The sequence below is a fragment of the Schistocerca americana genome, chromosome 8 (genome assembly GCF_021461395.2).
Source record: "Schistocerca americana isolate TAMUIC-IGC-003095 chromosome 8, iqSchAmer2.1, whole genome shotgun sequence".
NCBI lineage: Eukaryota > Metazoa > Arthropoda > Insecta > Orthoptera > Acrididae > Schistocerca > Schistocerca americana.
Genome location: NC_060126.1, coordinates 290,881,311 through 290,903,563, shown reverse-complemented (window position 1 = coordinate 290,903,563; position 22,253 = coordinate 290,881,311). Strand labels below are relative to the sequence as shown.

Genomic DNA, 22,253 nt, shown 5'->3' with positions numbered 1-22,253 from the left:
GATGTCCTAGTACCAGAGGACAGCAGCTTGTGTTGCCACATTGCATAAACAGCCATTACTGATCAGTTACCAGATAAAACAGAAATGAGTTGTTGTACCCAGAGTATAATTTAAAACCATGAAGAATATTTGCTAATGAGCAAGCCTACCTTAGCTCGTCACTGCCATCCAATTTACTGTAAAAACAGCAGGAGGGGTGAGTGTGTGGGACGGCATGTTAATAATTATAATGTTATAGTCCAACATCTGTAATGTTGGTAGTTGTACTACACCATCTTATTCACGCGAGCCTGGCAACTAGTCTTGTGGTCAGCCAGAAAGCGAAGGGAAACCTACTGCCCTCAGTTTCTAGTCTGCATGGCCACATTCTGGTGCAGCCCATTGAAAGAAAAGTTTCTATTGTCCTACTTAGCAGGATCAGGACTATGATTTTAAATGAAAGTATAAAGTTGTAGTTAATACATATATTGAGTAAAGTTTATCACATACACTACTTTGAAATTCACTATGTTCAATAGAAAGTAAATCTTTCTATCATAAATAGCACAACTAGCAGTTCAGAGGCAACCTCTATGGTATGTTCTTACCAGACTGTCTTTTGCCCTGACTAATTCTCAAATGAGTGTTCAACATACAGTTCAAAATTAATGCTCGCCATAAGAGTGGAAATAATAGTCACCACTTGCCCATCGAGTTTAATTATCATGGACAGCACGCTAACAGTTACTTTGGTGAATTTTAAGCAATCCAGGATGGTGTACCGTCCTCGCGAGTTCATTATCCATTTTTACCGCAAATATGCGATTTGTCACAGTCTGGCTCTGACGTCATCTGAGGCAGAGCGGGATCTGACATTTAACAGACATGGATCTTACAGTGGCTGAGTGCAAAGTGAACCTTCCTACTGCCTCTCGGGCTGTATTTATATAGGTGCCGCAGCGGACAGCCGAGGCAACATCTTATATGATGATGATGATGATGATGATGATGATGATTGGTTTGTGGGGCGCTCAACTGCGCGGTTATCGGTGCCTGTACAAATTCCCAACCTTTGCTCAGTCCGTTCTCACCACTTGGATGAATGATGATGAAATGATGAAGACAGCACAAACACCCAGTCATCTCAAGGCAAACATCTGTTGTCTACTGCCTGACACACGGCAGCAGCCTCAGAATGACTGCTTTCTTGGGCACATAATCTTCAATAACATAGTTATGAATTAATTTAGAATCTTCTTAATTTTTATTTGTATTCAGGTAAGTTGTTTGAAAGCACATAAAAAGTTTCAGCTCGCTTGAATAAAAAATTAGCCCTCTAGAATTTTTATAGTGGAACTAACGGTAGATCGTTACCTCTGTACCATACCTTTACTAGAACTTGTTTTGAATGATATTTGCTCTATTATTTGGTATGTTTTATCAGCTGCTTTAACCACATTTTCTATCACTAAAATTACAGGTACTTAATCTACTACAATTTGGTATATTTTAGCTACAAAATTTGTTTTCACTTATTACTTAAAAACTATAAGAGTAAGCTTAATGTGTGTCTCAGTTATTATTTTTAGGGTGAACTGAAGCATAAACTAAATTTTTACATTTGTAAGTCCATTATTTAGCACCCTCCAGTTTTTCTAAAAACATGGATTCCGGTCGTAATTATCGCTCTTTTGTTTTGAAACTTGCACCACTTATTTATGAGCTCTAAAGGCATATTCTGGCTTTCTAGCTGTATTATTTAGCACTTTCCATTTTCCTCTTAAAACAGCATTTTTCGGAAACTGTCAAGTCTAGGTACATAAAGACTTGATATTTGAAACATTACTATACCGAAATATATTTTAAAAAAGTTTTAAACATAAATTTTGACTTTTAATTTTATACTTAATTGTGGTTCAATACTTGTGCGCTATGCGTGGACGCGTTCATGTGACTTGGCGCTGCTGGCAGTGAACTGGGGTAAGTCCCAGCACACTCACTCACCTCTGGATCTCATGAACGATAGAGTGCTTGCTTTGCTTCAGGTGGAGCAACATTATGTTCAGTCGTGAAAAGAAAATTCTGCCTTCATATGGCTGTTTGCAAGTACCATCACAACTAGGAGTGTGTCGGACAGCAATATATTGGTCCAACAAGGAGCCTCATGATGTAGAATACTACACCCTGCACAGAACATAAAGATCAGATCATTTTAGGCAACACTGAACATCCCAGTGTACATGCAGAACATCAGTCATCCCATCTGTTACCATTTGTATTGCACTTGCAGTTGATGCTCAGTGACACAGTTCTGACACTAATCACTGCTCTCTCAAAGACATGCGTCTGGTTATCTGGCCAACATGATAGTGAGAACTGTTCATTATTGACCAGACATGTGATATGATGGGATGATGTCTAATCTGATGTCCATCAACACTAAACACCCTTCATAAATTTCGAAAACTTGTAGAAGAATACTTTCTTGCAATAAGACATACCACATCTCCAAGATCATTTCTCTGCGTAATTGCAGCACTACATTGTTGACAGAGGAGTCTATGCAAGAAACTGAAGTTACTACCAATGACAGTCTCTCCTTTCTTTTGGCAGCCTGTGATTATGTCCATATATGGTTTCAATCTGGATAATTTGTAAATGAAATTTCTCAAGTGGGGCCTTTGCTCCAGGAGTTTGCTAGTGTATTATTAACTTCGCATTCCTATAATGATACTGAAATGTCTCCAAACATTAGAAAATGTTTTTTTGGGAAATACAACAAACTCTACTTTCAAACAATACTGAGGTGCCCATGGTGTATTCATAAAAATAAAAATACTGACAAGAAATTGTTTTTGAAACATTTTCTGTGAGTAATCACTCTCAAAATACTTTGGGGAATCTTTGAAGTTTGACAGCATTGGTATTGTATGAAATGAGAACTGCTTATTGTTTTCCCAGTCGTGGATTTTTTGCACAAATTTCCTTATTTTACATAAAGTTGCCACATGAGATTCTAGAGTAGAAATGCTGGGTGAAATAATAACAATTTCTCCAATAAAATTTGACTTGCACAGCATACACTTAAAATAGTTCATGTTCACTTTTTATTCGCTATGAACTAGGCATATAAGTGCAACGTGTGATTAAAAAGTAATAGGAATTTTTTAATTTCACAGGCTTTATAAATCAGATTTTCAATTTTTTTATATTGTTGGTACACATGTTCCTGACACATGTTTGCATTTTCAGCTGTTATGTAAAAAGGGTGTTTCAAAAAGGACTTTGTAGCTATGAAAATTCATAGAACTTAATTCATAGTACCTACAGAGGTGACTGCAGTGTCAATTTGTAGGCAAATACATCAAGTTTTGCCTCATGTAGTTCACTAGTGCCGAATCGCACTGTAAGGAGTGCTAGTGGCAGTTGCTTTAATGATGGCTGTCTACACTGGACCCAAGCTTGTTAGCTGTGTGTTTTGGTTTGATGAATCAAACCCTGTGGCAACAGTTCAGCATAATTTCCATACCAAGCATGCTAAAGGTCCTCCTAGCAGGCCTACAATTTATGAGTGGCATACATGTTTTGTAGAAACAGGTTGCTCGGTAAGACATGGGAAATCATAAGGTCGTCCAAGTACATCTGATGACGACATTGAGCGAGTGAGACAAATTTTGTCAACAGCCCTACAAAATTGACCTGGTGTGAATCTTGCGAACTGCAAATCTGTTGAGAAACCATTTCCATTTGAAACGGTACAGACTGACAATCACACAAGCAATAAAAGACACAGATAAAATTGGTCGTAAGAACTTCTTTGCGGATATGTTAAATCGAATACATGAGGATGAACATTTATTGGACAAAATCATCTTTTCTGACAAATCAACTTTCCATTTAACTGGCAAGGTTAACACACACAACTGTAGGATTTGGGGCAGTGAAAATTTACATTAAACATTGCAACATGTTCATGATAGCCCCAAACTGAATGTTTTTTTTTTTTTTTTTTTGTGCATTGAGCAAGAGCAAAGTGTGTGGGCCCCCTTTTTCTCAAGTGAGAACCACCAATGGGATAATGTACCTGGAAATGTTACAATGTTTTTTGATATCCTGTCAGATGAGGATCACAAAGAACAAAATGTTTACTTCATGCAAGATGGTGCACCACACCACTACCTGGCTGACATCTGGCATTTTCTGAGGAAACGCTTTCCAGGTCAATGAATTGGCCATGATATGCCAATTGCATGGAAAACACGTTCCCCAGAGCTGACACCACTCTTTTTTTTTTTGGGGTGTTCATCAAGGATATTGTGTTTGTACAACCTGTGCTGGCTTCGCTACCTGAACTTGGAGCAAGAATTTATGCCATCACTGATCAAGTTACACCTGCGATGCTACAGTGAGTTTGGGTAGAAATTGGCGTACAGTGGTATGTATGCAGGATAACCAACAGAAGCAGCATACAACATCTTTAGTTTAAGGTAAAAAAAAACTTGATCGGTTTCCTTGCAAAATAACATTAAACCCAGCTCTATATCTTCTTCCAATATATCTATATGATTTTTTAAAGTTGTAAAGTCCTTTCTGAAACACCCTGTATTTAATTTACTGTTGGCAGTCGAAAAGGTTATACAAGTCTTCGAGTGCTCGACAAATTTTTACTTTCGAAAAAGATGTATTAAAAATTTTCATTAAATTTTACTTGAAAAATGGAATAAGGTGCAGCACTGCATTTGAAATTATGACTGTGACTTTTGGAAAAATTACTGCAAGATAAGAGTTCATGAGAGGCATAAACATTTCAAAGAGGGTAGAGAAAACACTGAAGACCATGACTGCTCTGGACACCCTAGCACATCAGTCACTGATGAGAGTGTGGAAGACGTAAAAGAAAATGGTTCTGGAACATCGCCTAATCAGCATCAGTGGGATTGCTGATAATGTCGGCATAGTCTTTGGTTCATGCAGAATAATTTTTTGGGGGTGTTTTGGGTAAGAGACGTGTTGCAGCAACGTTCATTCTGAAACTATCGAATTTTGACAAAAAATGATGTCATCTACATCTACATCCATACTCCGCAAGCTACCTGACGGTGTGTGGCGGGATGTCACATACAAATCGCTCAGGAACTGCTGAATGGAATCAACAGTGATCCAGAACCACTAAAGAAGATTATAACAAGTGATGAAACATGGTCATACAGGTACGAAATCTAAACTAAGGTCCATTTGTCTCAATGCAAACTGCCTGAAGAGCCAAGACCAAAAAGAAAATTTGACTAATTCTGTCACATGTGAAGATTTTTCTCACTGTTGTCTTTGATTACAATGGGATAAAGCATCATGAGTTCCTACCTTATGGTTGTATGGTCAATAAGCAATACTGTCTGGGAGTTACATGCTGTTCGCATGTAGCAATCTAAAGAAAATGACCAGAATTGTAGCAAACCACTAGTGAAAATTACATCATGATAATGCTCCCACTCACACCTCCATGCTTCATGATTTTTTTGGCAAAATACAAAACTATTACGTTGCCTCATCCACCATATTCACTGGACATAACCCACTGCAACTTCTTTTCATTCTTGACACAGAAGAGAACCATGGATAGACATAATTTTGCCACTGTTGATGAGATAAAAACAGAATCACTGAAGGAGCTGAACACCATAACAAAAAGTGAGTTCTGGAAAAGCTTCCAAAATTGGAAAAAGTGCTGGCACATGTGTATTATAGCTGAGGGAGATTACTCTGAAGGGGATAGAGTAGATGTTGATGAATAAATAAAGATTCTGTAAGTAAAACAAAAATTCCTGTTACTTTATCAAATCTCGCATTGCATTTAGGTGACAACAGGAACAAATCAAAGGTGGGGTTTTGGGATGGCTGTAGAGGTGTAATGTATGTGTGGACAGGTAACTGAGCTACTAATTATCTATTCCCAGGCTATTAAAGTTAATCACAGTAATATCCATCAAGTTCAAGATTCCATTAGAAGAATGTTAGTGTTTCTTTCAATGAAATTTATCATATTCATAGTTGAAGAGTTTTGGTGCATAGTCAGATGTGATGTTGGAAACAAAAAAGCGATCATTGAGCTGTTTCTTTTTTTTAACTGTACATAATTGAATCAGTACTTAGGTAATTCAGAAGTAATTTTAAAATCGTGTTGTCTTCACTGTAGTATATTTCACATATTTGCCTAGATCTACACATCATCTGCAGACTCACTTCTACACCTTGTGGCTCGTGAAGGTATAGAAGAAGCTGGACTATTCCTGTGCACTCATTCGGCCTACAGCAATCATGTCAACAGAAAGGTCAGGCAATAGATTACATTTTATACCAGATACAAATAGATGCTATGTCGATGATGGCGACTTTGTTGACAGTCTAAACATTGTTACAGGGTGAGAGTCCTCTGCATGTTGCATGTGCAAGGGGCCTTAGCAAACTTGTTGGCAAGTTACTTCGCTGTGGAGCTAATCCCAACTTGCAGACATTAAGGCTCACAGAAGGAGGAGGGAACGATGATAAAGTAGAGATGGCATACAAGCAGACTCCCTTGCATATTGCGATAATGGAGCAGCAGGAAGAATCAATTCAATCTATTATAGACTTCAAAGGTAATATTTCTTCAGTTTATGAATTCTACAGGTTATTAATGTTATGTGTCTTAGAGATGAAAATAGTTGTTATATTACACATGCTGGTAATTCAACAGCAGAGAAAACTTGAATTGAGATAGCTTGAAAATTTATATAAAATTGCTCAACTTACAGGTTAGAAATCTTGGAGTTCAAAAGTTAGTTTCTAACAGTACTTTCACTTATTACTCTTAGCAGTTTGTCTTCTATCAGTGGTTGCTTCAAGCAAGGTAATAAACAATTTTCAATGACACTGTATGCGATCAGCCCCACATTATCTTCTTGATGCGGAATTGTTAGTAACAGCAATCTCTCTTCACCTACTTAAAGTATCTCTTTCAGTCTGTGATGTCTCAAGTATTATTCGGCTGCATTACCTCGAATGACTGAAAAAACTGCTTCCTTTTTACTATTCGTTTTATCCGTGAAGCTTCAGCACAATTGCACCAAATGAAACAAATCACAAGCAATTTTCCCATTTGCATAGATGAACTTAGTTATGAACTTCTTTGGATAAAAATATTTCTCTTAATTGCACTATTTAAAAGTATTCCTCATGGATAGTCTCATCCGTGCATAGGTTATTGCTAACTATTTACCATACACTTCATGATGATGGTTTGGCTTTATTTTCAGTTTTTAAGTTACTTGAGTTGTGTGCTAACAGGGCAAGACCACTTGCAAAATTATTTTTCATCATTTAAGGCACAGTGCCTTGAAAAGCAGATAGGCAGGGGGGGGGGGGGGGGATGGGAGGGGGGGGGGGGGTTCTCTCTCTCTCTCTCTCTCTCTCTCTCTCTCTCTCTCTCTCTCTCTCTCTCTGTGTGTGTGTGTGTGTGTGTGTGTGTGTGTGTGTGTGTGTGTGGTGGAGGGGGGGGGCAAGGTAATTGGAGTCTTGGTAATTACAATTTCACAATTGTACTCTGTACCACTCCTTTATGGCCAGTTAGTAGCAATGATGATAGTTTTTGGAAGGTATGGTGACAATGAATACCACAGCAGGCAGGTTAATTGAAGAGAAATGGACGTCCCTAGAAAGGGCTATCACCAAAGTTGAATCAATAAATGTGGATTAACAAAGGTAACTTTGAATAAGTCTTGGGTGACAGAAGGAATACTTAACCCTTGAGTGAATATGTCCATGTATAAAGTACACCAATCACAAGTAACATTGTCTCATTCTGTTCTATTGTTATTTTAAAATTGTGAACCGGCACCTATTCCTTCATTATTGCTTCAGGTAACACATCTACATCTACATCTACATCTACATCCATACTCCGCAAGCCACCTGACGGTGTGTAGCGGAGTGTACCTAGAGTACCTCTATCGGTTCTCCCTTCTATTCCAGTCTCGTATTGTTCGTGGAAAGAAGGATTGTCGGTATGCCTCTGTGTGGGCTCTAATCTCTCTGATTTTATCCTCATGGTCTCTTCGCGAGATATACATAGGAGGGAGCAATATACTGCTTGACTCTTCGGTGAAGGTATGTTCTCGAAACTTTGACAAAAGCCCGTACCGAGCTACTGAGCGTCTCTCCTGCAGAGTCTTCCACTGGAGTTTATCTATCATCTCCGTAACGCTTTCGCGATTACTAAATGATCCTGTTACGAAGCGCGCTGCTCTCCGTTGGATCTTCTCTATATCTTCTATCAACCCTATCTGGTACGGATCCCACACTGCTGAGCAGTATTCAAGCAGTGGGCGAGCAAGCGTACTGTAACCTACTTCCTTTGTTTTCGGATTGCATTTCCTTAGGATTCTTCCAATGAATCTCAGTCTGGCATCTGCTTTACCGACGATCAACATTATATGATCATTCCATTTTAAATCACTCCTAATGCGTACTCCCAGATAATTTATGGTATTAACTGCTTCCAGTTGCTTACCTGCTATTTTGTAGCTAAATGATAAAGGATCTATCTTTCTGTGTATTTGCAGCACATTACACTTGTCTACATTGAGATTCAATTGCCATTCCCTGCACCATGCGTCAATTCGCTGCAGATCCTCCTGCATTTCAATACAATTTTCCATTGTTACAACCTCTCGATACACCACAGCATCATCTGCAAAAAGCCTCAGTGAACTTCCGATGTCATCCACAAGGTCATTTATGTATATTGTGAATAGCAACGGTCCTATGACACTCCCCAGCGACACACCTGAAATCACTCTTACTTCGGAAGACTTCTCTCCATTGAGAATGACATGCTGCGTCCTGTTATCTAGGAACTCTTCAATCCAATCACACAATTGGTCTGATAGTCCATATGCTCTTACTTTGTTCATTAAACGACTGTGGGGAACTGTATCGAACGCCTTGTGGAAGTCAGGAAACACGGCATCTACCTGTGAACCCATGTCTATCGCCCTCTGAGTCTCGTGGACGAATAGCGCGAGCTGGGTTTCACATGACCGTCTTTTTTGAAACCCATGCTGATTCCTACAGAGTAGATTTCTAGTCTCCAGAAAAGTCATTATACTCGAACACAATACGTGTTCCAAAATTCTACAACTGATAGACGTTAAAGATATAGGTCTATAGTTCTGCACATCTGCTCGACGTCCCGTCTTGAAAACAGGGATGACCTGTGCCCTTCTCCAATCCTTTGGAACGCTACGCCCTTCTAGAGACCTACGGTACACCGCTGCAAGAAGGGGGGCAAGTTCCTTCGCGTACTCTGTGTAAAATTGAACTGGTATCCCATCAGGTCCAGAGGCCTTTCCTCTTTTGAGCGTTTTTAATTGTTTCTCTATCCCTCTGTCGTCTATTTCGATATCTACCATTCTGTCATCTCTGCGACAATCTAGAGAAGGAACTACAGTGCAATCTTCCTCTGTGAAACAACTTTGGAAAAAGACATTTAGTATTTCGACCTTTAGTCTGTCATCCTCTGTTTCAGTACCATTTTGGACACAGAGTGTCTGGACATTTTGTTTTGATCCACCTACCGCTTTGACATAAGACCAAAATTTCTTGCACTTCTTATCGCTATAAACACGCCTCCTCCTTCACTGTCCAGCCTGTCTCTGCGGTATACATTCCAATCTGAGTTTAGGATTTCATTACTATTTACGTATGGTTCCAGCCAGCTTTCTGTCCCTAGTACTATATGAGCAGTGTGACCGTTTATTAATGAGAGCAGTTCTGGGACCTTTCTGTAGACGCTCCTGCAGTTTACTATTAGCACATTAATATTGTTATTCCCTGTTGCATTTTGCCTACTCCTACCTTGCTGCGTCTCAGGAGGTGTCTTGTCGGGCCTAGGGAGGGGATTCTCTAACCTAAAAAACCCCCATGTGCACTCCACATGTACTCTGCTACCCTTGTAGCCGCTTCCGGCGTGTAGTGCATGCCTGACCTATTCAGGGGGACCCTACATTTCTCCACCCGATAGCGGAGGTCGAGAAATTTGCACCCCAGATCTCCGCAGAATCGTCTGAGCGTCTGGTTTAAGCCTTCCACTCGGCTCCAAACCAGAGGACCGCGATCGGTTCTGGGAACGATACTACAAATAGTTAGCTCTGATTTCACCCCGCGAGCGAGGCGCCGCGAACGCCGCTGAACCCGCCACTCCCCTTGGGGAGAGGGTGGCCCAACTGCGTCCAGTACACAGCAGGGACAGTGGGTGAAGCATGTAACACCTGGGGTGTACCTTGCGACACACCAGACTCCCCACTGCCGCTACACTTCAAGGCAGCAGCCTGAAGACGGCTGACCGCGGCCATCAACACGCTCAGCTGTTCGCGAACAATGGCCAGCTCCTCCTGCGTCCGTACGCAGCAGTCACACATCCTATCCATCCTAAGGAATCAATTTACTGAAGAGAATTAATCAACCTTTAACTAGACTGCTAATTCACTAAAGGCGGCTGTTTATTCACTAAACTGTGGTTGCTAGGCACTTCTTGTAGAAAACAATGAAAATAGCACTACCTGTCTCTGGACTGTATTGAAAACAAACACTAGCACTACTGGCACTATGGTTGACTAAAGGGACTCTCTCTGACTGTATTCAAAACAAACATGAAATCTATGGAACTATTAATAGCACTCGACAATTAAAGCTTCCTAAAAGCAAATACACACGGAAGAAGAAGTGACAGGTAAGAAAAATACAGTTAATACTTAAATTAAGGTAGCTCGCTGCACAGCAGACGTGAAGCAGACTGCAGTTACGACGACACTGACTCTACTGGCACTATGGCTGACTAAAGGGACTCTCTCGGACTGTATTCAAAACAAACACGAAATCTATGGAACACTATTAATAGCACCCGACAATTAAAGCTTCCTAAAAGCAAATACACACGGAAGAAGAAGTGACAAGTAAGAAAAATACAGTTAATACTTAAATTAAGGTAGCTCGCTGCACAGCAGACATGAAGCAGATGGCAGTTACAGTAGTAATTTGTGTTGTCATGTGAGAAGCAGTAGTATAAAGTAAAAAGTGAGCTATGTGAGAAAAAGTTTATGATCTGTGCAAGAAAATGATCCAGCCTCTGAGCTGGCATCACAATCCCACAATGAGGTAGTTATCTACAAAATAACTGGTAATTAAATAAACAGCTGGCACGGATCTGATCGAGCTTCCCTCTTTAACGTTTTGAGTGAGTCGTTACTGTGTGGGGTTAAAACTTGTATGCAACAACAAAGTGATATATTGAAAAGTTTATTTAATTATTGTTTAGTTAAATAATGATTTAGCATATATAATGTAAGTTTTTTCGATCATTGTTTAATTAAACTAAGTGTAAACTGTGATTTTGCTCATACTTGTTTACCTTGGTAACATAAAGACTGCTATTCTTTACATGTGTTCAAAGTGTGCCACACACCCACTCATGTTATGAACAACAGCTCACTTGCTCGAGGATTAAATTGGTTGGTGAAAGAAGAAAATATAACGTGTACTGGAAAAGGAAGGAATACTATAGTATAAGTCACTTAGAAATGAATTCAATAGGAAGTCAAATGGATGCAGGAAAAATGTGAATGGTTGACAGATTTGGTGCTCAGGAAAGACAAAATAACTTTTGGTAAAATTAAATGCAAGGATATCAACATTAAGAGTGTGAAAGAAATTTCACTGTTAAACACATATGATAGAGTGAATAGGTGTAAATAGTATGCTGAGGGTCTCTACAAGGGGGAGGACCTTTCTACTGACATTATAGAATCAAACTGGTCATCAGTTGGGAAGGCACAGAGGATCCAGTATTACAGTCAGAGTTTGAAAGAGTATTGGGAGATCAGTGATCTACTAAGGTGGAAGGTATAGATCACATTCATTAAGAGTTTATGTAATAATTAGATGAAATGGCAACATAAACAACCATTTATGTTAGTGTGTAGGATCTATGAGATTGGGCTGACACCACTAGAAGAATATCATTCACAAAATCCCATATATGCCAAAAGTAGATAAATGCAAGAACTATTGCACAGTGACATTAATAGCTCATGCATCAAATTTGCTGACAAAAAGATATACAGAATGATAGAAAAGAAAACTGAGGTTATGTTAGATGCTTTTACAAACTGTGAAGATACCAGAGAGACAGCTGTGATGCTGTTCATATTAATGTGCTAAAATGCAAGAAAAACAAAGAACTACTTCACAGGATTAGTTGAAAAAAAAAGTGGCTTTTGATAATGTAAAATAGTGCAAGAGATTTGAAATTCTCAGAAAAATTTGTAGAAGCTATAGGGAAAGATGGGTAATATACAATATGTACAAGAGCCAATTGAGAACGAGAATGGAAGACAAAGAGAGAAGTGCTAGGATTGAAAAGGGAACACCCCCCCGCCCCGTCCCCATGTTGCTCTATCTCTATTGAAGTAATGATGGAAATAAGAGACAGGTTGAAGAGCAGGATTAAAATTCAGGACAAAACAAGACCAGAGATAAGATTCACTGATATGATTCACTGATGACATTACCATCCTCAGTGGAAGCGAGGAGGAGTTACAGGAGCTGACAAAATGGCTGAACAGTCTTCTGAGCGCAGAATATGGATTGAAAGTAAACTAAAGAAAGTCCAAAGAAATGAAGAGCAGCAGAAATAAGATTAGCAATGAACCTAACATCAGTAACAAGGCTTACATAGCAGATGAAGTGAAGAAATTATGCTACTTTGAAATCAAGTAGCACCTCATTCAAACTATCTAAAGATGTCATCAGTGAATCTGAGAGGGCGGTGGAATTAAAAATTTTGGGTGACTAGGAAGGATTTCTTTAAGTAGCCCACAAATTGCTGACATACTAAGATATTACAACAGCCTGCACACCCTTGTCCAAGCAAATAAATTTAGAGGGAAGCTGAAAACATTTGCTTACAGTGAAACTGGAACATTAATCCTATTTTGAAAACTGTTTTGACTGCAACATAGTTTAAGAAAACTTTCAGCATTCTACACTAAGAATAATTAGTTGCAGTGAAACTTTCCAATTTCTACACTCCTGGAAATGGAAAAAAGAACACATTGACACCGGTGTGTCAGACCCACCATACTTGCTCCGGACACTGCGAGAGGGCTGTACAAGCAAAGATCACACGCACGGCACAGCGGACACACCAGGAACCGCGGTGTTGGCCGTCGAATGGCGCTAGCTGCGAAGCATCTGTGCACCGCCGCCGTCAGTGTCAGCCAGTTTGCCGTGGCATACGGAGCTCCATCGCAGTCTTTAACACTGGTAGCATGCCGCGACAGCGAGGACGTGAACCGTATGTGCAGTTGACGGACTTTGAGCGAGGGCGTATAGTGGGCATGCGGGAGGCCGGGTGGACGTACCGCCGAATTGCTCAACACGTGGGGCGTGAGGTCTCCACAGTACATCGATGTTGTCGCCAGTGGTCGGCGGAAGGTGCACGTGCCCGTCGACCTGGGACCGGACCGCAGCGACGCACGGATGCACGCCAAGACCGTAGGATCCTACGCAGTGCCGTAGGGGACCGCACCGCCACTTCCCAGCAAATTAGGGACACTGTTGCTCCTGGAGTATCGGCGAGGACCATTCGCAACCGTCTCCATGAAGCTGGGCTACGGTCCCGCACACCGTTAGGCCGTCTTCCGCTCACGCCCCAACATCGTGCAGCCTGCCTCCAGTGGTGTCGCGACAGGCGTGAATGGAGGGACGAATGGAGACGTGTCGTCTTCAGCGATGAGAGTCGCTTCTGCCTTGGTGCCAATGATGGTCGTATGCGTGTTTGGCGCCGTGCAGGTGAGCGCCACAATCAGGACTGCATACGACCGAGGCACACAGGGCCAACACCCGGCATCATGGTGTGGGGAGCGATCTCCTACACTGGCCGTACACCACTGGTGATCGTCGAGGGGACACTGAATAGTGCACGGTACATCCAAACCGTCATCGAACCCATCGTTCTACCATTCCTAGACCGGCAAGGGAACTTGCTGTTCCAACAGGACAATGCACGTCCGCATGTATCCCGTGCCACCCAACGTGCTCTAGAAGGTGTAAGTCAACTACCCTGGCCAGCAAGATCTCCGGATCTGTCCCCCATTGAGCATGTTTGGGACTGGATGAAGCGTCGTCTCACGCGGTCTGCACGTCCAGCACGAACGCTGGTCCAACTGAGGCGCCAGGTGGAAATGGCATGGCAAGCCGTTCCACAGGACTACATCCAGCATCTCTACGATCGTCTTCATGGGAGAATAGCAGCCTGCATTGCTGCGAAAGGTGGATATACACTGTACTAGTGCCGACATTGTGCATGCTCTGTTGCCTGTGTCTATGTGCCTGTGGTTCTGTCAGTGTGATCATGTGATGTATCTGACCCAAGGAATGTGTCAATAAAGTTTCCCCTTCCTGGGACAATGAATTCACGGTGTTCTTATTTCAATTTCCAGGAGTGTATTTACCCATAAACATCTTAACAGTATATCTATTAAATTTCTAATTTGTGATTCATATAAACATGTTTGTTTGTAAAATGTAACTCTTTTTGCCTCAGATGTTTCATTTATAAATGGTGCCATCTCTACCATAAGGGTACTTTACAGTTTTCATAAGTGTTTAAAATGTAACAGGGAGTCAGTTGGCTCAGAGAGAGTGAGTGTGTGTGTGTGTGTGTGTGTGTGTGTGTGTGTGTGTGTGTGAGATTCACTACTGGAGATGCAAATGCCCTTCATTATTTTTTATTTACAGCCATTTCATCTTCTTGGCCACGGGTGTTGATACCTGCAATCTTGACAAGTGTGACAAATATGCCGCCAAAGTGTCTCCTAGTGCAGCTGCCCTAGCAGTGCTGTCCTTGTTAGTGACAGTACATATCAAGCATCTGCTGGTGCTGTGTCAGGCTTTGTGGACATTTTGTGTGACTGAGAACTGACCCCATAGCAATCCCGGCCACGGTGTCTTCTGTTATTTCCCAGTGGAGGCAACCAAGTGATAGTAGGATAGTAGTACCCTGGAAATTGGATGGCTCCAGCTGGCTACAACAGGCTCCAGTGGTACAGGGCTGGGAAGACCTCTGTTCAATCCCTGTAATATGTAAAGGTGACTAGTAGAAAAAAGAAGAAGAAGAAGAAGAAGAAGACCCATGTTAATGGCGTAGTGCAGAACTATAAAGAGTGTGGGTGGTCAGCTTGCAGTGAAATGTTCAAGGCCCAAAGATAAAGTAGGCAGCTGCATCATAGGTATGTCATTGTCCTCATGGCAGCATCTGATACATGATAGGTGTCGTAACATAGCCTAACTGGCTGATGACTGGCTGGTCCCAGGGAGATAAATGCTGCTATCAGGAGGTTGACTATGGAGAAAATATAGCACTTCCACTTTCCACCATCATCTGGAAGCTTCTTGGGCAGTAGTAAGCATGTGAGGACTAGGTCATTGCTCACAGAAGTAGGTCAAAGTGCAGAAGTAGCTTGCTATTGAGGATGCCATGTCAGCATGGATCATTGACTGCAGTGGTCAGTGCACAGAACATGACACTGTGGCTACAGGCATCGTTCAATTAATTACATTTTTCCCTCATTTCCTATTTAAAAGTTGATTGCAACGAAAGTACTAGAATATTTACATTTATACACTCAGCAGTTTGTGCACTGTCTTAATTCATTTACTTGCTACATGCTCCATTACAATATTTGTAGTACTTACATGTATGTATTTTGTGTGTGTGGGGCAAGTGCGGGGGGTGTATGATGGTGGGGATAGTGGTGGTGAAAGCCAGCACCAGCACATATCCTGCTCCTCATGAATAGCACCAAGGGGACCACCAAGCTTAACATCCCTACCCGACAGACAAATCACCACCAACACTGTCCAATGCCATCTCTTCATGAGACACTGTGGAGACATTTGGTATCTAAACCAGGACATTGGGACAAAGTCTAATGATGAGGAAATGTACCACCACCTCTCCTCCCCTTGCTAGTCAGATACTAATGGTGTAAAAATTTTTTCCACCACCAGGATTCAAACCAGCTTACCATCTTATCAAGTGTCACTGCACGAGTGTGCATTTGTGATCTTGGACATGGAGGCATGTTTGCACTTTCCTATTGTACAATATTTTATATCTCAGCCATTAGGAAAATTTATTCACTACTGTAAGAAATCTGCAGTAGCCTAGCATTAGTTATGTTCACGAGAAATTGTAACTGGGGAATCTATCCAGAACTTGCCTAACCTCCTGCTCTTATTACTCTTTATTAATTCCTCATGCTTATACAAATCCTTTTAATTTCTTTACTTCCACTTACATTATTAACATCAACATACGTCCCCCAATGTCAGCTCTTCTGCTTGGTCAGCTATTGTTGGTGGATCTAACACTATTAGGAACATTGCTTCTGGAGGGACCTGGAGCAGTTCAGTTCATGACCATTGACTCATCTCGCATCCTCAATGTCTTGCATGTCAGAGCTTTGCTGTTTTGAGGCTATGCCACATGATGTGAAGGCAGTAAGATCTAACAAAACATTACCTTTGTGATCCCTTATTCTTGTTTTAAATCATTGGCACAGTACCATAGCTTAAACATATCTAAACGATCTAAGTAGTATCTGACTTATACTCAGTAACTGTGACTTAAAATCATACTGGATACTTACATTTAATTACTTACATATATGGTGCTCATATTGTTCTGAATTATCCTAAAACATTCACTCATATTGTCCTAAATTATCCTAAAACATTCACTCTGCTCTGTGAAATTCCTCTTTAAGAAAAACTTATGGGTATGCTGGCTTATTCTTAAAAATAACCTTAAGTTTTTGGAGAACATAAAGTTCCCCTCGCCTGAGCCAAGCATTTTCTCAGCACTGGCTGGTGTAATTTCCTTCCAAGTGATGTACCCAGCACACTACACCAAGTGATTAGGGACACACACCAATACTGTGCTGGTAAATTGCACTGTTTGCATATTACAAATGGTAACAGTTCATCCTTTGGTCCTTTTCTGAATACTACAATGGTATCTAATGCTGATATTATGGGATAAGTAGGGAGTGGTCAAGCCCAAAGATGTAGGGAATCACATGAGTGGCATTAAGTTAAAATCCAAGCTGCTACTTAGGCGTAGCTTTAGTCCTCGGTGATTTTTCAGCACTCTTCATATGTATCGTCATGCAACCTTTTCCTCTTGTGGTAGTTCTTTTCATGAATCTTTTCCTTACATGGCCCTTGCTACACAAATGTGACAGGGTATCAGGATTGTTTGGAGCAGGGGAGAGACCTCTGCCACAAAAGGCGTAGTTGCACAAGGAGGTGGCAGCCCATGGATACAAACACACTCATTTTTACAATTATTCAGTCATCTTGGTCAAAGGTGTTAATCTTTAAGACCTAAGCAGTGTATACTGTTCCCCCACTGATGCAGCTTAATGCCCCATGGATGTTTCATGTAACCGAGCCTGTAGCCCATAGCGGACCTGGCTGGGGCATCTGCCATTGTCTCGGTGAATGTGGCCAAGTGAAGGTAGGGTGACCCAGCACACTAGAGGATGGATGGCTGCCACTGGCTGCCACTGGCTGCATTAGGCGCCAGTGGCACAGGACCAGGGGACCTCAGTTCAGTCCCCGAAACGTGGGATGGTGGCTATATCCCAGCAAGTAGTTCCGTGATGGTGGCAGATTGTAGTGCTGCCAGAAGCGTGGGTGTTCAGGTAGCAGTCAATGGTTCGAGGCCCAGTAACAGTCTGTCAGTGGTACATCACTTTAATGGCAGCATGTGACATATGGTGGGTATTGTAAGATATCCCAACTCTCCGTGATAACTGGCTTGACCAAGAGTTATAAATACGGCTGTCAGGATACTTTCATCACATGGAAGCTTCTCAAAAGGTTGTCAGTGTTCAAGGGCTTGGTCATTACATGGGATCAGTACTGTCTTAGACCACAAATTTCTATATTCAAGTGAACTGAATAAACAGATTTGCAACCAGAGACTTTTTAGGTTTCCACATAACCTCAAACATTGGATTGCTGATATCTTCATTGTGATCGTGTCACTCCTCAGCATCGACTTGGTCATTACTTCATGGAAGGAGGTCAGAACACAGAAGTGGCTTGCTGCTGAATGTTCTCTGTCAGCATGTGTCATTGATTGTGGCAGTCAGTGCCCAGAACACAACACTGTGGCTACGGGTACTATTTGATTCATTAGATCATTACAGAAAGAAGTCGGACATCTGTTATGTGTACCAACAATTGTTTCTCAATACAGCTGTCATTGATGTATATTTAGGTATGTAATGGTTTTGCTGCTGGCGAAATCAGTGTCACTATTCTGTGGAATGTTCCTTGAATAGCTTCTCATGTGCAAAGTTAATTTGCCATCAGTGAATAATTCTATTATGTTCACCACAAGTTAAATTCAGATGTTCTGTTTTCTGATCCTTTAATTGTGACTGATTTTAAAACAGTAGAATCCTGTACTATATTATCACCAGGACCAATAAAACTCTACTCTACACTACTCTATACTTTCTTCTCAGGGCCCATGCCAGTATTTGTGTGTTAAATCATTTGATGAGCTATTCACAACTATTAAACAACTTCAGGAAATATTGCCTTGTTTTATTATTTAAAAGACCATTTTTGTAACATACTTTCATGAGATTTTATGTATTTTTCCTCATCCTCCTCCTCACTTTCTTTTGCTCCCTTTTCTTCTTAGATTAAGAGGTGTGTGTGTGTGTGCGTGTGCGTGTGTGCGTGTGCGTGTGTGTGTGTGTGTGTGTGTGTGCGCGCGCGCGCTCAAAGCTGAAGTTTGTATTAATATCGCCTTTATTTTTTGTATAGTGGCTTTGTCGGGACGAAAGGAACAGAAGGGGATAGCTCCAGATTTGAACCTGAAGGACTCTTCTGGTAATACTCCTCTTTCATTGGCTTTGAGTAATGGTATGGAGCATTTCGTACCCACTCTTATAGAAGGTTAGTTGTCTCTTATTTATTTATCATTATTGATAATAACTAAAGAGATTTGAGCTCAAATTGTTGAGTTCTGCACATGCAATAATTTTCTCACTTTCCTTCTGGAATTTCTCCAACTTGGTTGCATCGTCCTTCTCCTAACTGTGTCCATTTGTCAACTGAATTCCAAAGAGTAGCCATCAGTTCTGGAAACACTAATAGTTTTCGACATCACTGTTCACTCGAGTACTATGAAACATATGGGTGATTCTTTACAGATTTAAAGAAAGAAAAACAAGTGGATCACAACAAATATCTGAGAAGAAAAAGAGATTACTTCATGAAATATGTAGGCAGCACACCCATACCCCAGAATTTGATTTCTGTTTCAAGCATTATAAAAATATTTTAACTTAAGTCATAAAACAAGCACAAAGAAACGCAAATAATTCCTTCATAGCAAATGCTCCAAATAAAATGAAAGATATTTGGGACATTGTAAGACAGGAAACAGGAATAAAACAGAGAAAATACCATAACATCAAACTCAATTAAAACTCACCTGTAATGTCTGATCCCCAGCACATATCAAATAATTGTAACTCATATATACCAAGATGGCCACCAAGTGAGAGCACAGGTATTTTCTTCGTTCGCTAAAAGAACTTATTTAAGAGGAAATAGTGTCAAATTTAAATTTTGCTTTGTTTTGTATTCTTGCTGTAGTGTCCGTTCTTGTCACACAACTAAATATTAGCTTCCCAGCAGTGCTTGTTCTTGAAAAAACTTGTTCTTCTGCTGAAGTCCTGATAATCGTGACATAACCCGAAATTTTGTGTGACATAAACACAAAAAATTCTATTCAAGTTTTCTTGATAGTGCAAAATTCGTTTAAAGAATACTGCTACTAGTTTCATCAGTGTCTATTGTCACAATAAAAGTGTAATTAAACATTTCTAAATTGTATTTAACTAACACATTTCATATTGTTTACTAGTCAGATAGATGCGATCTAGGCCCAAATTTTCCAAGCTATTAACGTTTAAAAATCTGACCAAACATGCCTGAGAATATAAATTCTCTAAAAGCAAATGAATTACAAACTCATTCTTCTGTCATTGTATCTCTAAATCAGTACAAAAAAAACAACCACCGCACATAAGACCTTTCTGTCGTTTTTTGTTTACACACAGCCAATCTCGCGTCCTTGACAAATTTAAAACATTTTTTAAACTTAATTATTCTTTCGCAACTGATCATGAGTGAGAAATGTGGGAGCTGTTGTAGGGTAGTGAGTAGAGGAATTTGTTGTGCAGTGGAGAGAATGTTGGGAGAACAGAAGAGGCTCTCTCCTGGAACTGCAGAGTACGCAGTAGAAACATTTTGATTGGGGAATAGGAAAGGAAAATCTGTGCCCTTGAGCCACAGTTGGAGGAAGCAAGGAAGGAACTCATAAGGATCAAGGGAGATAGGGGGGAGGAGGGTGTTTGGGAACTGGCAGCTGGTAGGAGGATAGGAAGAAACAGAACACGATCTGACAGTTTTATCAACAACACAGAAAACGGGTATCAACCACTGCCAGAGTTAAGTGAAGTAAAGCCTCAGGTAGAATGAGGATCAGGAAATGTGCAGCACACTTGAACCGAGGTCAAGAAGCCTAGGAATGTACAAAGTGCTAGGAAGAAGAAAGTAATAACTGGCTTGCATAAATTCAAAATTCCAGTGCGTGACTACTTGCTACAGAATGGCTTATATTGCTATATACTCTAAACAGTATAACAGTTTCCATTCAAAATTTATTGCAGTTATTTAACTCATCCTATATAACTATGTACTGCTGTACAATTTATGATTCACTAACTATGCAATACAATAATGGTTTTGTTTCTGTTAATTATATTGACAGGAGGAGCTGATGTCAATGTTCGCAATGGTAAAGGTCAAACATTGCTTCACCAAGCTATTTTGAAGCAGGATACACATACAGCATTATTCCTTCTTGACCAAGGTGCTGATATGAATGCTGTGTAAGTTTGTATTGAACTTCTATCATTTGTATCACTATCATGTCTTGTGGTTATTCTCAAAGTGAGATAACAAAAAAGAAGAAAATTATTTTTAACTAGAACTACGATTAAAATATGCAGACTCACTACAAGATAATTTTGCAAATAAAACAGTTTTCACCATTATTAGAAAATATGCTTGCATGCAGAAACATTTAACATGGAAGCAAAAAACATGTACACTCATAAGATGATAATATTTCTCAAGTTCCTCATGCCTTTGTATGTTTAAAACACTGTTGTGATGATGAATATGCATCTATTTACTATTCAAACAGTTATTTAACCTCAGTATGGAGGTCTTTTGTTGTGAAAAATGCACAGCATATTCATAATTCTGATGATTTCATAGAAAGGCTTAGGACACTTACACAGTGAGGGCATACCCTGCTACTCACCAATTTAAATATGTCTTTATGTACTAGTTTCCTTACAGTAGCACTGTCCATGCAGGCGAGGTGGTTTGCGTGCTCTGGATCCTGAGGGCTATGCCGGTGGTAGCTTAGCTACCAGCGGGGTCACTCATACCGGATTGGCCAAGGGGGAGGAGCCAGACGAAGTGTGTTCCACAGTAGCCCACTGGTCCTTTTCACCTGTCCCAAGCCTGTCCTTACCCTGTCCTTTTCCTACCATCTCAAATCATATAGGGGAGACTTTTAGGCGTAGGGAAGTCAGTTGCCGTATGGGAGTAAACCCTTACAAGAAAATCAGGCAATCTGGAGGCTCTTAGGTGGCAGCCCCATCACCAGACTAGGGAGCTGTGTGCCAATCACTGGCACTCCCAAAAACAAATGATTAAAGAAACAGCAGAAAAGAACAACTGGACGCACTCAAGTATGACGACCTTTGGCATGAAAAGGACAACGAAAATAGATTTCTGCAATATTGGAACATTGAGAGAAGCCAGCAGACTGAAAAAAGGAGATGACGAATCACAGGTTGGACATTCTCGGACTTAGTGAGGTGAGATGGCTAGATTTTGGAGAAATCCAAACACAAGTTGGATACACCTTTTTATACTACTCTGGACCCACTGGAGAGTATGCAGAGCACAGAAATGGAGCAAAAAAGAGCCTTATGGTATGAAAACCGGTTTCAGAAAGACTACTGACAGCAAGTTTTAATACAAACTTTTGAAATGTCTCAGTCATCCAATGC

At 40.7% G+C, this 22,253-nt stretch overlaps 1 protein-coding gene across 1 annotated transcript in view; it reads left to right on the top strand.

Moving 5' to 3' along the window:
- LOC124544678 (rabankyrin-5-like) overlaps positions 1–22,253 on the top strand; it is a 426,179-nt gene that overhangs the window by 307,259 nt on the left and 96,667 nt on the right. The window contains exons 10-13 of the mRNA XM_047123303.1: positions 6,195–6,308; positions 6,398–6,614; positions 18,919–19,050; positions 20,936–21,056. Of these exons, the coding sequence (XP_046979259.1) occupies positions 6,195–6,308; positions 6,398–6,614; positions 18,919–19,050; positions 20,936–21,056 (584 nt within the window). The remainder of the gene's footprint in view (positions 1–6,194; positions 6,309–6,397; positions 6,615–18,918; positions 19,051–20,935; positions 21,057–22,253) is intronic.